The 16,334-nt window shown below is 37.1% G+C and overlaps 1 protein-coding gene across 1 annotated transcript; it reads left to right on the plus strand.

Moving 5' to 3' along the window:
- The first annotated feature begins 10,662 nt into the window (after positions 1-10,662).
- On the plus strand, positions 10,663-11,634 carry LOC139437067 (olfactory receptor 7A17-like). The gene has a single exon (XM_071210043.1). It carries the CDS (start codon positions 10,663-10,665, stop codon positions 11,632-11,634), a length of 972 nt encoding a protein of 323 aa, XP_071066144.1.
- The last annotated feature ends 4,700 nt before the right edge of the window (positions 11,635-16,334 follow it).

Here is a 16,334-nt window from a genome sequence, read left to right on the forward strand (position 1 = left end):
GCTTAGCAAGAATTCTCAGGAAGACTCAATTTCAAGGATTCAGGCTCTAGGGAACACTCGAAGACTCCTGCTGGGGTGGCCTCCGCGGTGGGAGCGCCGGCTGCTCCCCGAGGCCTGGGGCGCGGGGCCGCCTCTGGGTCGTGTGACTGGAATCAGTATTGAAGGCAGAAATTGCTGTCTGAATTTTCAATTGTGAAATATTTCATACAGGTAATTCTGTATATATAAAATTAAAGCAGGTACGGGAGTGATGCAGGTGTACTGCAGTCACTGCCAGTACTTGTGTTTAATGACTTTGGTGAAAATAATCTCTCTTAGCAAAGGCTGTGTACCAGCTATTGGGGTTTTTATTCATTGGCTCCAGAAAGATGTCACATCCTGATCTGGAGACATCATCTAATTGGTTTACAATAATTCAAATTCCATCTCTGATATAATCCTTTCTCCTGCACATTCTAAATCATAAGTTAAGTGAGGTTGTAATCAACAACACAATCTTTGATCCTTCAAATACTGATGGTCTCAATAATTTCTGTAATTCTCCCCAGTGATATAAGGTTACCCCTTAAAACTTATTTTCATAGTTAAGGACTTTTTTTCCAGAAATTTCACTAAGCCGTCCCTACAAAAATAATTCATATTTACAGATCACAAAAATAAGGTGCATGTTTTCCCTATTTGCTATGATACCTTTTCTCAAATATTAAACCCAGATATTAGGACACAATTTTAGGTTTTTATGCAGACTTACTCTGGTTACATAAAATTTTTTTAAAATAAGACTTTTTAAAGCACACCATTAGTGAAACATAAAGAGCATTTCAACTCTGTTATCTTTTCCTAGAATGTACATACTTACCTAAACCTTTACTTACTCCCCTATTCCTTATCCAGGACACTAAAATATGTGGAAACAATGATTCACTCTAAACTAGGACATAAATTTTGCTCTCATGGAAAATTTATTCCTTAAGAATCTGTACCAAAAAAATACAAACATCAAGATACAAGAAAAAATATCATGTTGTGTGTTACTGATGAAACTAAACTGCATTTTAGGGTTTTTCAAAAATGGGAAACCTTGAAGAACAGCCTTAAAATTTGGCATTCAACTAAAGAAACTTCAATAAGTTGGGTGAGACATAAACACGAGGTTACAGAGGGAAACAATATTTTTTCCTGGAGAAGTGGGAGACTTGATTGCTGCCTGTAAACCATGAAGTGTTTTTTTAGACAGAAGTAGGTGAAGACTCATTGTGAGTGAGCTCTGTTCTGTTCACATGTATTATGTTGTGTGTGTAAAATAATTATCTACTGGGACCGTACCATGAGAAATTTAGAGAAGATGAACACTGTCAATTGAAGATTAACCGTCCAGAGTGGGGGAAGTAGAATGAACACCCTCAGGTCCAGGGAACATCATTTAAACTAAGACACAGTAGAAAACTCTAACGGAGTGTTTGCCTCTTATAATTTACTGTAATAATGGAGCCAGTGTCTAAGTGACTATATTTCAAACATAGGAACAATGATTCCTTCCTCCACTACCAGAAGTTGAGTTTCCAATAGAAGCAAATTCTAGAGTAACAGCACTGAATAAGGAGGTCCTGCATTTCACCTCCTAGTGTCTTTCACCAATGCCACTCTTTCCATTTCTCCTCAATTCCAGATCACCCTTCTCAGAAGAACCGGAAGCACCCACATATTAAGAGCTCTGAGATACATCATCCTAAGTGTGGTTCATATATTTCATCTCCTGGAGTTTCCAGAATGAAGACATTTTGTATTTATTCATTATCCAAGGATGAAATCACCAGTGGAGCAAAAAAATCACTGGAATGAACCACAGAAGTTCTGTTTTGCTGTGGGAAGAAAATATCATGGGAGGGAATGCTTTACTGGCAGTAACTGCAGGGAAACAGAAAAAGCACCGGGTGTAAAAGTTCACAGGTGTAAATTTGTTTTTTTTTCTCCTGATTCCTCTTTGAGGTTGCAAGGGATTTGGTTTTCATGGTAGCTAAATTTCTCCCAGTTCAACTGCATAGAAATTTTAAATTTTCAGCATTGTATATTTCAGCTTTAGAGGTTCTATTTATTTCATTATTGAAATATGTTTATGCCAATTTATATATTTGCAATACTCTTTTTAATTTTATAAAACTCATTAAAAAGTGCTGTTTCATATACTGTGTCTGAACAATTTCAAACTCTGACACACTTAAAGGCCTTTTCCCACTGTTTGCTTTTCTTCTGGCTCTTAGTCATGGTAACTTGTTTTCTTAGTGTTTATCTGTATTTAAGATTGTGTTAAGTTCATTTGTTGAGCCCATATTTGTGTGAATTCTTGGAGGTCTTGGTGGAAAAGAGAGGATTTACATTTGAAATTGTTTTACCCTTCGGAAGTCAGAAACACTTAATGCTAATTTTTCCACCTACAGCTTTTCAGGCCACAAAGGGGCTTTGATTTCAAAGTGCACACTGGCTTATCATCCAAAGGGCTTTCCCAACAGGTAGCACCAGTGTCAGTGCAAGTGTTTATCTTGATATCCATATTGCATTAGTGTGTATATACATTCTTAACCTTTAAAATTCTGCTATAATTCCAAAAATATTACTTTTATACAGGTATCTCTTACCTGAATTTTGACTTTTGAGAATTTTGGACTTCATTTTCATGTGAAACCTATTCACTAATACAGAATCTCAAATTCTTCAGTGGGGACCATCTTCTAAAATGACAGCTGTCATTTAAAATCTACTACCCATCATGGTCCATTTTGTTATTTATTTTGTGGCTAAAGTAATTTCTTTTGTTAGGCCAGTTTAGGGATGAATTTAAAAGATTCAGGAAAACTTATCGGTGTGAACCCTCATATTTTAAAACATCACAAATCAATAGCCTAACTACAGATTTGCAATAACTAAAAATGAAGGGCAAACTGAACCTAAATATAGTAGAAGGATTTAGATAATAAATATTTACATGGAAAGAAATGAAATAGAATAAAATAATTGAAAGAACCAATGGAATTGATTCTTGGAATACTTCAATAAAATAGACAATGTTTATTTAGATTGGGAAAGAAAAAACAGAGAGGAATGAAATCACTAAAATCCAGAATGAAACCAGGGATCTTGCTAGATATTGGTGATATTAAAGGGATTATGAATGACTATTATGGACAATTGTCTGCCAATACCTAGATAACCTGGAAGAAATGGACCAATTCTTAGAAACACACAATTTACCCAAATTACTAAATTGACCTAATTGATCTCACCAAAAGTGTAACAAGAGAAGAGATTCAATAATTCATCAAATACCTCCCCCCCAAAAAAAATATAAGTGTAGAATCAGATAGTTTCCATAATGAAATCTATGAAATATTCTAAGAAGAAATAATTATAATACTCAAAATCTTCCAATCTGCACTCAGGGTATCTCTCCAAACTCATTCTATGATCCTAAAATTATTTTGATACCAAATCTACATAAAGACATAAGGAAAGAAAGCCAAGGAATAAATTTCTCTAAAAAATATAGATCCAAAATCACTCAACAAAAACTGGCTTATCAAATCCAACAGAATATTAGGTGTACCTTGTCCTGGTGAGATATATCTCAGTACTCAAGAGTGTTCAAAATAAGGAAATCAGTGTAATATACCACATTAACACAACGAAGAGAAAAATCACATGAAAATCTCAATTAGTGCAAAAATGTGAGTGATACGTTACAACACTGTTTTATGATAAAAACACTCAGAATAATAAAAAAAAGAAAGTACCTTCCTCAACATGATTAACAGCATATATGTGAAAACACAAGTAATCTTATCTTCAATGCTGAAAGAATGAAAGCCATCCTCTTAAGCTCTGGAACAAGACAAGGATGGCTTCTTTCTCTATTGCTATTCAGTAATGTACTGGGAGTTAGGAAATTAAGCCACAAAAATAAATAAAATGAATCTAAATTAGAAAGGAAGAAGTAAAACTATCTGTTTTCATGATGTCACGTTCGTTTATAGGGAATATGACAAAGCATCCACAAGAAACCTCTAGATCTCATAAATGAATGCAGCCAAATACAAGGTATGAGATTTTTTTTTAGTTTCTGGGGGTCAAGGATTGAACACTGCAGGTGTTCTATCACTTGAGCCATAGCCACTCCAAGCTGTGGAAGTAACATGCAAAAATTTGTCCTGATTTATACACCTGAAAAGAACATTCTTAATTGTACATTTAAAAAATCCATATACCATAGCATCTAAAACAACAAATTACTTAGGAATAATTTTAACTGAATAGGTTAAGGACTTGCACAATGAAAACTAGAAAATACTGTTGCAATAAATTAGAGAGGGTGTAAGGAATTGGTAAGATAGTCTGTGTTCATGGATAGGAAGAAGTCCTATTATTAAGTTACCAGTACTACCCAGAAATCCATAGCTTCATTTTTATCCCTGTCAAAGTCCCAGGAGACTTTTTAAGCATAAATGGAAAGGTAAATCTTTATTCAGATAGAATTATATTTTATCAGGATTGAGTATACTATGTTAAGAAGATCTATTTATTTTCATGTCTTTGGCCTTTTTAGACTTGGAGATGTTTGAGATCAAGCACAAAATCTTATATCTTTCATCATCCCCAGAATATAGTTTAGTGCTTACCCTACAGTATTCTGAAAAAATATTTATTTAATGACTGAGAAAACAAAGAGTTGAGTGAGTTGAACAGATATTGTTAACTATGCTGGAGAAAACAGAAGCAGTGAGACTTGAGGAAATCTTGTTTAGAGAGGATGGCCTCATAAATGAGAGCCAATGCCAGAAGAGACAGGTAAGATTCAGAAGAGATTTTAGTGTATCCAGAATCTCTCTCCAGACTGAGCAATAGGGAAATCACTCAGGGGCATCTTGCAATCCAAGAGCCCACACCTAAAGAGAGGTGACCTACTCCTGGGAGGAAGGAGTGCACTGGGAAAAGAGATGAACATGGAGCTCCAAAGCTGTCTCCCAAAGGTCAAAATTGGCACAAGATTTTATAGTGTTTTTCTTTCTTTCCTCTGGAAAATTAAATATCTCATGGAGGAGAAAAGCAAAAGAATACTTCATTAATGATGCTCACGGGAATGACATCCATCAAGGTACAGAAACCCTAAATGCTTCCCTAAACTACTTCAAGTCTACGTTTCTCTGATGATGAGGAAACACAATTGTATTTTCCAGAGACCTCGTGAGTGGGAGCATCTCCCTGACCTTCCTGGGAGCAGTGCTTCCACCTTCATCTTCATTCAAGAAAGAATTGGTAAACTTAGACCCTTCCTTGGTAACTTCAGAGATTCCTCACAGGTACTGCGGGAATGTGTTATGGCTAAAGGTAACCCTGTTATTAGTGGTAACTTGAGACATAACAGGGTACATACATAAAGGAAGCAAAATATTTCAAAGTTCTGCCTATCTAAAAAGCCTGAGTGCAAGTAGATACTGGATACCTAAAATATCTTCCTTCTACAGTCTGTCTTTTCTGGCCTTAGCTCTCACTTAGGGGGCTTCCCTCTCTTAACAAGATTTTTTCTTGTTTCACTGCTTCTTCTTTCTCCACATTTGTTAGATGTGTCTGTTTCTTCACTTTCCTCTTTGTAGATATTACCAGTAGAGAAGTTGTGAGCTTAAAAAACAATAATCAAAATGGACACGATGCCCTCACAACAACGCTCTGAGACCACCTTACTTTGTTGTGGAATATTTGCTACAGATTGAGTTAATAAGAGGTGTATGAGTTGTATGCATTGGTGATGTGTCATTTTTTACTTTTCCACTTAGGCTCACTGTATTGTATTAACTAACCCCCAAATCACTGAACTGCTCATAAAAAATAAACCAACAAGAAAAGAGGAAGGAAGGAAATAAGGAAGGTAGGAAAGAAGGATGGAAAAGGAAAAAAGCTTTATATTGTGTTAATACTTTTTGTTGATCAAATCACAGGGAAACATGTACTGTAACTGAATAAAACATGTATCAAATTGTTGGTGTAAGTATTACTAATGGGTAGAATTACACAGCAAATATCAGATCATTCCTTGTATAGGACAATATGCCACTTAAAATAAATTTGAGATGAAAAGAAAAACATAATTTCCAAGCAATAACAGTACTTTATTATTTTAGGAAATGTGGTAGTATCTTGACAATTAGAAGGTGCAAAAGCTATTTGAATACTTTTAAGAATTTGGTGTGGAAAGTTGACAAATGAGATGGTTCTTTCACTAAATAGTAACTAGGCCCATCATACCTTTTATTTATTTGGGGTGGTCTTTTTATTATATCTGACAGTTGAAGGTATTTCTGTCATAGCTGTAAACAAACTTATCATAAATATGTTAAAACATACTCTGCATACTATGATTTGCATATCTTTTTGACCTGAAAATCTGAAGGCTAATGCAAACTGGCATGTTTTAGACATTTCAAGAAAATCAAAACCTATTTTAATACCAAATCTTTAGATTTCCTGAAGAATTTATTGAAAAATGATAGAACATACATTAAAATTGACAAAATTTTGGAAGTTCAATTCAATAAAATATAATATAACCTCCAAAAACCTTTCAGATCTTCTGTTTGAGGTTTTGTAATGTTTAAGTGATTTATGTTAAGCACAGTGCAATATCATGAATTCATTTTTACCAGTAAACTATAAAATGCAAATTTTTGAGTTGCATTTATGTTAGTATAATAAAAAATTAAAATATACAAATAATTTTCTTTTTAGTCTTTACTAAAATAAATTATACTTGATCTATTAACTAAATTATTTGAGCATTCTTAAAGTATATGGAGGAAATTAACTGAGACATTCACTATAAGGTACATGGTATCTAAAAATCTCTCAATACAGTTCTTGTAATCAGCAATCATTTTATAGATGAGGGACTACATTATAGGTCTTAACATGTTACAAACATTATATTCCTAATAGATTTGGAATAACATGATCAATTAAAGGGTTTTAGCAGTCATGATTTTATGTCAGATGAACACAGATCTCTACTTTCTTGAAGAGAATGGCAATTTTCTGATAGTAACTCCTAGAGTATACTGTATCCAGAAACCATGCCAGTGATTTGGAAAATCAAGAGACCTAGGGCACATGGGCCCCTCAGTGTTAACTTTTGGAGTAAATTTTAAGTCGTTGTTGGAGGTAAGTTACTACCAGGTTAGAGGTGTGGAAGAGGGGAGAGTTCTTGGAAGAGGAATAGTAAACTCTTGACTTCCCTGACTCATATCCCAGTGTTTGGAGAACAGAAAATCAAGAAAAACATTCTCCCTCCCCAGATCAATGTCAAAGAAGGAAATGATTATTCAAGGTTGGATCAACAAAAAGGCAGATGCTCCCTAATGAGCAGATATAGAGAAGCTGTAAATATCTCCTCTGCTGCACTCAGTTATCTTATGTACACTCAGGCTGGATGCCTTATGGGTGTTTCTTTGGGGTCCCAAGTCTGGTTTAAGGATTGATTCCCGACTCTCTTCTTCTGTCTTTTGTGGGGGTACAGCCTCAGTCTCCTTCACCAACCAAGGATTTTGGACTTCTACAGAAATACCGTCTTACCAATTCCATTGAAGTGAGTCAGAGGGCTCAGCAGAACATGCAGGGAAGATTCTGGTTGGATGGAATTTGGGAGTTTTGACTTGAGCTCATCTGGGATCGACTCCAGCCTGACCCAGAGCTGAATGATCATTGAACTAGTTCTCAGGCCTGCTAAGATAATGGATTTTTTTTTTTATGTTAAAAATGATTGTCCATTTGAGTCAGTAATACAGGACACATTACAGATGACTAAGAAAGGAGAAAGGAAACCCATTTAGAAGAGGGAAAAGCAGGGATAAAGCAGTTCCAGGAAAAGGGAAATACCTGTCCAAGGAGTTTTGTAGTAAGGTGGGAATAGGGGAATGGGCTAGCAGCAGTGGCAGAATGTTCAGTGAATTGAGGCATTACTTTTTTTTGTTTTACATTTAGGATGAGTTATATTTAAGCAAATGTCTCTTTGATAGGAAATATCTAATATAATGGAGGTAGATATTTCCTTTCAGTAGCATTTCATGAGGCATATACTCACACATTGGATAGTCACATAAAAAAAGTTGTTTTTATATAATGGGTGGAATTTATATACTACAACATTTACTCAGTGGCCTTTTTTTTTTTTTTTAGAAAGATCAGGTCTTTACTGCAAAATTATTCAAAAATATCACAGCAGCACACCCTTTAAGGTATTACAAAGCACTCTTCAAGACCAGAGGCCCACAGTTTATTTCATAAAAGCACAATTTATTAATAGTGTGGGCTCCTGCACACTCAGGGACCTGGGGCAATTATGGCTCTGTACAAGTCGAGTTTGTGGTTTGGCCTGAATGTTGCTGTTGGGGGCTGGAGAAAAGGACCTATTTTATTGTTTAAGAGACTCTGGTTTTCTGGTCACAGGCTTCCAGCTTGGGGATAGAGAAGCTGTGTGGCAGCCTCCTCCCCCTGCACCTCAGCAATTATGCCTATTGGGCAAGTTACATATCTTGTCCGTTGGTCATTTACATTCCCCATTGCAGCTTATTTTTGCAACTCTCTACCTTTATATATTAGGGTGTATGTCCTTCTTCTTTCTAAGTAAACTTTCAATCAAAGAACTGCAAGTTTTTCCCTTCAACTTTGCTCTTTGCCATTTAGTTCTTCTATGTCTTTATAAACACTTTTGGAGGAATGTGTTAATGTCTATCATTATATATGATGTTCACCTCATTATTTTTCAAACTTAGAAAGTTCTGCTTCCATTAGATTAATAGATCAATTTTTAATTGCATTACCAACTGTTTTTCCTCATCGTGCCTTTTGGGGTTAGATCTACTTCTGAAATTGCATCACTTTCTGCCATCCTTTGGAAGGCATTTTACTTTGCAGTGGACCACAGGTGGCTTTTATTCTTTACATAATCTGGAACAATTTTCAGTCTGCTCTTGCTGGAAAAGCAACAATGGAACTGAAATAAGGCTGTTGAATAGGCTCTGAGAGATGCAGAAAGAATGACAATTGAGAGTCTAAAATTCAAAATAAGACATATCTGATTCCAAAAATTTTGCCCTTAATAAAATTTTAAAAGACATCAAATGCACCATATAAAAATTCCCAACATTGTTGTACTAGTTACATATTTTCAGTTGTGAAACATTTGTTTATTCCCATAGGTCATTTTATGCTTGAAGCGACCATTCTATTAAGTGTCTTGTCATTGTAAAAAGATATCACTGCCTTTGTCTTTTTTGTGAATTTCTTTTTGTTCTTTTTTTAGTTTTTCTTGGCTTCAAGGGTGATAAAACTGGAATTGGATTGCCATCAGAAGCAAGAAAGGATTTCTTCATCACAATTTCTCATGTGATGCTTGAGTTTTTATCTTTCCTTTTAAGTCTATTTAATTCCTTCTTGTCTTATTACTGAGCAGATATTTTATGTTCCTTTAAATAAAGGGAATAAAGTGATCATAACAAAAGGGAGCACTGTGTTTACATGAGCATGGGAGGCTTATCAGCTAGAGTTTCAGAGCACCATTTCTAAATACTTGGAGAATGGAAAAACTGATGTTGTCAGCTTGCATTTTATTTACTCCTGGATTATCTGTGTGGCTGAGTATGAGAAGAGCATGATGTTAACTCCAGCCCAATGATGCTAAGGTGTGCATTATGTGTGTGTGTGTGTGAGGTGTGTATGGGATATGATGTGTGATGTGAGCAGTCCTCAGAGCAGTGGCATCTAAGCTCATATATTACAATAGGTGTCTTCTATAGTACAGAGCCTGGAGGCTATTCTAAAAATGCCAATAAGACCAGTTCCATTCCATTTGGTGGGATAGCTTTGCATCCAAATTAATGAATAGTGAGAGGTTCAGAATATGGATAAAGAACTCCCTGAATTTGAAGATTCAGCAGCAACATGTCTGCCTTGTTCTTAAACTTCCTCTGAAATCATCTCTATTCACTATCCTCTTAATCATTTCCCTGCCACACTGACCTCCTTGTTCACTCTGAACATTGGAAAAAAGTCATTTTTAGGGTCTTTTTCCTAGAAGTTATCCCACTGGGCACAAATTTCCCCTTACATCCTCATGGCTACTGCCTTCTTTTCCTTTAGGTGCCTCTTTGAATTTCACATCATATATGGGACTTTTCTGAACACCAAGTGAAAAACAGCTCCATCATTTCACTTTTTTTACCTGCTTTCTTTTCCTTAAAGCATGTGAAATCATCCCCTTTGTAATATGATTATGTTTTAATTGCATGTATTCTATATGTGCTGATGGTTGGGACTTTTGAGTTACAGCATTGTAAACTCATTGCCACAACTCTACTTGCCTCTTAGTCACAACTCAATACATATTCCACAAATGAATGAATATCTCATGAAATCCATAGTGTTCATGAATTCTTGGTAAAGGGCTGAGTTTGGGGGATGGAATTCCTAGTCAGAGGTGGCACTACAAATACCCTAAAGGGATAAGATCTATATAAATAATATAATATTAAATTTATCACTGAAATAGGCAATGTAAAATTTCTGTTTGGATAGTGCTACTTGCTTTGTTCCTTTTTGTTTCTTCTTAGTCTCATCAGGCACATGGGACCTGGAAATGAAACGCAAATTTCAGAATTTCTTCTCCTGGGATTTACAGAAGTTCCAGGAGTGCAACCCCTCCTCTTTGGGTTGTTCCTGTCCATGTACCTGGTCACCATTTTTGGGAACCTGCTCATCATCCTGGCCATCATCATTGACTGTCACCTCCACACACCCATGTACTTCTTCCTCTCAATCTTGTCCCTTTGTGATATTGGTTTATCCTCCACTACTGTCCCAAAGATGCTGGTGAACATCCAGGCACAGAGTAGAATCATAACCTATGCAGGCTGCCTCACCCAGATGTATTTTTTCTTGCTCTTTGGAGGGTTGGATGACTGCCTCCTGGCCGTGATGGCCTATGACCGCTTTGTGGCCATCTGCCACCCCCTTCACTATACAGTCTCTATGAAACCCCAGATCTGTGTCCTGATGGCTCTGGGGTCCTGGACCATGAGTGTTATGGAATCCTGTTTACAGAGTTTATTGGTGTCACAACTGTCCTTTTGTTCAAGTGTAGAAATCCCAAACTTTTTCTGTGAACTTCGTCAGATGGTCCAACTTGCCTGTTCTGACACTTTTCTCAATTACTTAGTAATGTATTTAATAGGTGGAGTGCTGGCTGGGGGTCCCCTTGCTGGAATCCTTTTCTCCTACTATAAGATTGTTTCCTCTGTATTTGCAATCTCATCAGCTCAGGGGAAATATAAAGCATTTTCAACCTGTGCATCTCACCTCTCAGTAGTCTCCTTATTTTATTTCACGACCATAGCAGTGTACCTCAGTCCTGCTGCTTCAAATGACACACATTCAGGTGCACCAGCCGCGGTCATGTACACTATGGTCACACCCATGCTGAACCCCTTCATCTATAGTCTGAGGAATAAAGATATAAAGAAGGCTCTGAAAAAATGCTTTGGGAGGAAAGTCTGCAAAGTGTCATTTGTCTTGCAGCAGCTGAAAGGCCAGTTTTAGCAGCTCCTAAACCTTCAGAGCTACGTATTTCCTTTCTTTGTTCAGTAGGTGCATATAGACCTGCCTAGAGTCAAGATGACCTCAAAAATGAAGAAGTAAAATTTTAAATCACACATTGTGTTATAGAGCAAGATTTTATTTTTGATAATGAAAGAGTTCTCCTTGAAGTATGCATGATTCATGTACATATTTAAGGAGTTTTTCAGTGTTGTTCAGGAATGGATTGCATTTTCTGAATAATTTCATTGGATCACCTCCTGTTCCTGCTTGAATTCTACCAATGCTGCCTATGAATATCACTTCTTGATTTCCTCTGAATAAAATATCTGCTTTTGTTCAAAACTGTCATAAAATTTAAAGAGGTGACAAAATACAACCTAGGTATTTCCTCTATCAGTCAGTAATTTATCTCTTGTATGTTCAAATCTCTAATCTATATTCTTTTCTTAAAAAATCAAATTTATTGATACAGCTTAATAAAGCATACAATCCACCCAGAGTGTTCAATTAATGGTATTTGGTTAATCACATAGACCTGTATTCATTAATTTCTAACATATATTCTTGATCAGATATGACTAAACACAGGAGGTTGACATTTTGGCTATCATACCTCTTTTAATGGAGTGTTCTGATTTGCAGCCATAAATTGCTGCTGCACAAACCTCCATGCCATTGCAAGTACTTATGGCTACCTAGATGGTGACATTCATTGTATGATATTTTAAAAAACAATTTTATTAAATAATAATCACACACTGTACAATACATACAAAGTGTACTTTCAGTTGCCTTTGGTATAATTAAAGGCTTCTTCATCACTGAAATCAACTTTATTTACTTTTACAATTTATTTTATTTTTAAATTTTTATTTATTTATTTATTTTTAATTTTCTTACATTTTTTATTTTTTTTTCATTTTTTAAAAATATTACATTTAAAAAATATGAGGTCCCCATTCACTCTCACCCCCCCACCCCACCATTCCCTCCACAGCCACACTCTCCCCCATCATCACGACACATCCATTGCATTTGGTGAGTACATCTCTGGGCATTGCTGCACATCATGGTCAATGGTCCACATCATAGCCCATACTCTCCCATGTTCCATCCAGTGGGCTGTGGGAGGATCTACAATGTCCGGTAATTGTCCCTGCAACACCACTCAGGACAACTTCAAGTCCCAAAAATGCCTCCACATTTCATCTCTTCCTTCCATTCCCTGGACCCAGCAACCACCATGGCCACTTTTTCCACACGAATGCCACATTTTCTCAATTACTAACCACAATAGTTCATGAATAGAATTTCAGTAAGTCCACTCTGATCCTTACTGTTTTCCTCTTTCCTGTGGACCTTGGCTTGTTTGTGTCCATTTCACATCTATGTCAAGAGGGGGCTTAGAGTCCATATGGATACTGGATGTAATCCTCCTGCTTTCAGTTGTAGGCACTCTTGGCTCTGTGGTGTGGTGGTTGACATTCTTCAACTCCATGTTAGCTGAGTGGGATAAGTCCAATAAACAAGAGTGTAGGAGCTTGAAGTCTGTTGAGGCTCAGGGCCTGGCTATCATATTGTCAGTCCAGGGATTCAGATCCCGTAGATCGATCTTAAACCCCAGCATCAACTACAATTCCAGTAAAGTAACAGGGAAGGCTTGTGAAAAGAGATCACATCTGAGTCCAGCTCCATCATGCAGAGAAACCAACTCCAAAGAAGGGCCAACTGACATGGCAGTGAACTCCATCTGCCATGACCATAAAACCTGTGGGTCTCTTTAGCCCTCAAAAGAACCAATACCTGGGGTTGTATCTAGTTTATCTGTCGCTGAGACTTTGCTCAGGTGTGCATAAGGGCAATCCTTCTGACAAACTCCAGACTCTTTTTTAGAGACTCATAGCCATATGAACTCATTTGTCCTTTCCATTTCCCCCTTAATTTAGGTCAAACTTAATTTAGGTTATTATATGTAGACAGGGATATTCTGCTGGTCCACGTTGAACCTTTAATTAAAGGTCATTTTCTAGTTACATGATCAGCTGGTAATTGGTAGTGATCCCTCTGTGCCAGGCAGGCTCATCCCCGGGTGTCATGTCCCGTGCTGGGGGAAAGGCAGTGCATTTATATGCTGAGTTTGGCTTTGAGACTGGCCACATTTGAGTAACACGGAGGCTGTCAGGAGGGAACCCTTAGGCACAGTGCTGTTCTAGGCCATGTTCTTATTTCAGGTGTGCAGGCTCACAAGCATAGTCATTAGTATCAAGGACTCGCTGTTGGACCCTCATTCCTTCCTGGTCTTTGTTGTTGCACCCAGGGGACTGCTGCTGCTCCCCTAGGGACCAAGGAAGAGCCCCCCCCCCCACCGGCCAGGAACCCAGCACTCCACAAGTTGTTGTTTTTAATTGTTTCCACTAAGAGTATATCCAAACATTTCCATGCACCCCAGACACATGCCCTGTCAACCCTATGTTCCCTGTCAATAACATCCCATACCAGTATTCCTCTGCTGCCATTGTTGAACCACTCTGTGATCCAAAACTTCCTGAAAAGTGAAACCCAATATAATGCCAGTTTCCCCTAATAGTAAAATGGAATATAGCGATGAGTTTAAAGGTTAGATACAGGATCCATATTGATTTGGAAAAATTCTACAGCCTATCTTTTTCTTTTTCTTTTTCCTAATTATTGTGCTTCTCTTCACAAGAGCCCTAGATCACAGTAATTCATATATACAATATACAGTACTCCCACATATCCAATATAAAATCTTTTCCCTTCCACAGCAATAATCTTTTAACATATTCATACCATATTTACTGAAACTGATATACAGATATTGAGACAATAGCTTTCAAACAAGGTAACATTTTTGTTTACATTGTGGTTTATACTTTAGGCTATACAATTTTTAAAATGTTTAATATCCTATGTTTTACATTATGATTTACATTATTAGTCTGTCAGCCCCTATGTGTTTTTGGTATCATATTACATGTTTTATATCCATCCTCGTGTACGCTTGTGAAACACTTCTATTGCCCTCACTGTTACGTTGGTTCCATCTATTCAATATCTATTGCCCCCCCTCCTTGGGGCCCACAATGACAGTCAATCTTCATTTCTTGAGGGCCATGTTCAGAGATACTTGCACCAGTGTTGAGGGCTTGACATGTTCAACTGCCCTAATGCCCTGGGAGCCACCATTTCTCTTGAGAGATACAGGTCCCTCTATTTGATGGCATTAGTCCTCCCCAGGATGTGGGTATACCTTCACTCTCATTATATGGGTTTCTACCTGATGGTATAACCCACTCTGGCAAAATGAGCATTCACATATTCCCTAGAAGTCTGCTTTACATCAGATTATCCCCTTTAAGTATCTTAAACAGGTAACATTCCCTATTATATTTTAAAAGGTTTCCTCAGCATTATACTCTCAACCAACACCTGATATTCTCCTATGTTCATATTCCCCCAATTTCTTGGGCAATATTACCCATCTGTCCATCCCTAGCCCCCCTCAAGGCCACAAAGGCCCACCCAAATATAACACTATGCCCCCATTTTATCCCTTCCTTGTACACATACTTACTGCCAGCTTATCATAGATTTCCCCTATGTAGATGTCAGCGTATATCCTTCCTCTACCCCCCGATTTCCTGTAAGCCTATCTTCCAGTCTCTAGCTCTCTGAGGCAGCTTGGTTTACTTATTTCATATCATTGAGCTCATGTAGTATTTGTCCTTCAATGCCTGGGTTGCTTCAATCAACATAAGGTTCTCAAGATTTATCCATGTTATCATGTATGTTTGTAGTGTATTTGTTATGAAAGCCGAGTAGTATTCCATTGTATGTATATATCACATTTTATTGATCCACTCATCTGTTCATGGGCATTTGGGTTGATTCCAACTTTTGGCGATAGTGAACAATGCTGCTATGAACATTGGTGTGCATATATTGGTTTGTGTCCTTTTTTTCAGCTCTGCTGGGTATATACCCAGCAGTGGAATTGCTGGGTCATATGGCAAATCTATGGTTAGTTTTTTGAGAAACCGCCATACTGTCCTCCAGAATGGTTGGATCCTTCTGCATTCACACCAGCAGTGGATGACTGTTCCCATTTCTTCACATTCTCTCCAGCATTTGGATTCTTCTGTTTTTTTCAAAGCTGCCAATCTTATGGGAGTAAGATGGTATCTCATTGTAGTTTTGATTTGCATTTCCCTGATAGCTAAAGATTTGGAGCATTTTTCATGTGCTTTTTAGCCATTTGTATTTCTTCTTTGGAGAAGTGTCTGTTTAGATCTTTTTCCCATTTTTTAAATGGGTTGTTTATCTTTTAATTTCAAGATATAGGAGTTCTTTATATTTGCAAGTTATAAGTCTCTTATCGGATATACGCTTGCCAAATATTTTCTCCCATTGTGTAGGCACCCTTTTTACTTTCTTGACAAACTCCTTTGAGGAGCAGAAGGCTTTAATTTTGAGGAAGTCCCATTTATCTATTTGTTCTTTTGCTGCTCGTTCTTTTGGTGTGATGTTCATGAAGACGTTTCCAATTACAAGGTCTTGTAGATGTTTCCTTACTCTGCTTCCCAAAGTCTTTATGGTCTTGGCTCTTATATTTAGGTCTTTGATCCATCTAGAGTTGATCTTTGTATAAGGTGTGAGATGGTAATCCTCTTTCATTCTTC

Source organism: Dasypus novemcinctus, chromosome 20 (assembly GCF_030445035.2).
Source record: "Dasypus novemcinctus isolate mDasNov1 chromosome 20, mDasNov1.1.hap2, whole genome shotgun sequence".
Classification (NCBI taxonomy): Eukaryota; Metazoa; Chordata; class Mammalia; order Cingulata; family Dasypodidae; genus Dasypus; species Dasypus novemcinctus.

Coding starts and splice junctions, on each gene's coding strand:
- LOC139437067 (XM_071210043.1), top strand. CDS start 10,663: ATGGGACCTGGAAATGAAACGCAAATTTCAGAATTTCTTCTCCTGGGA.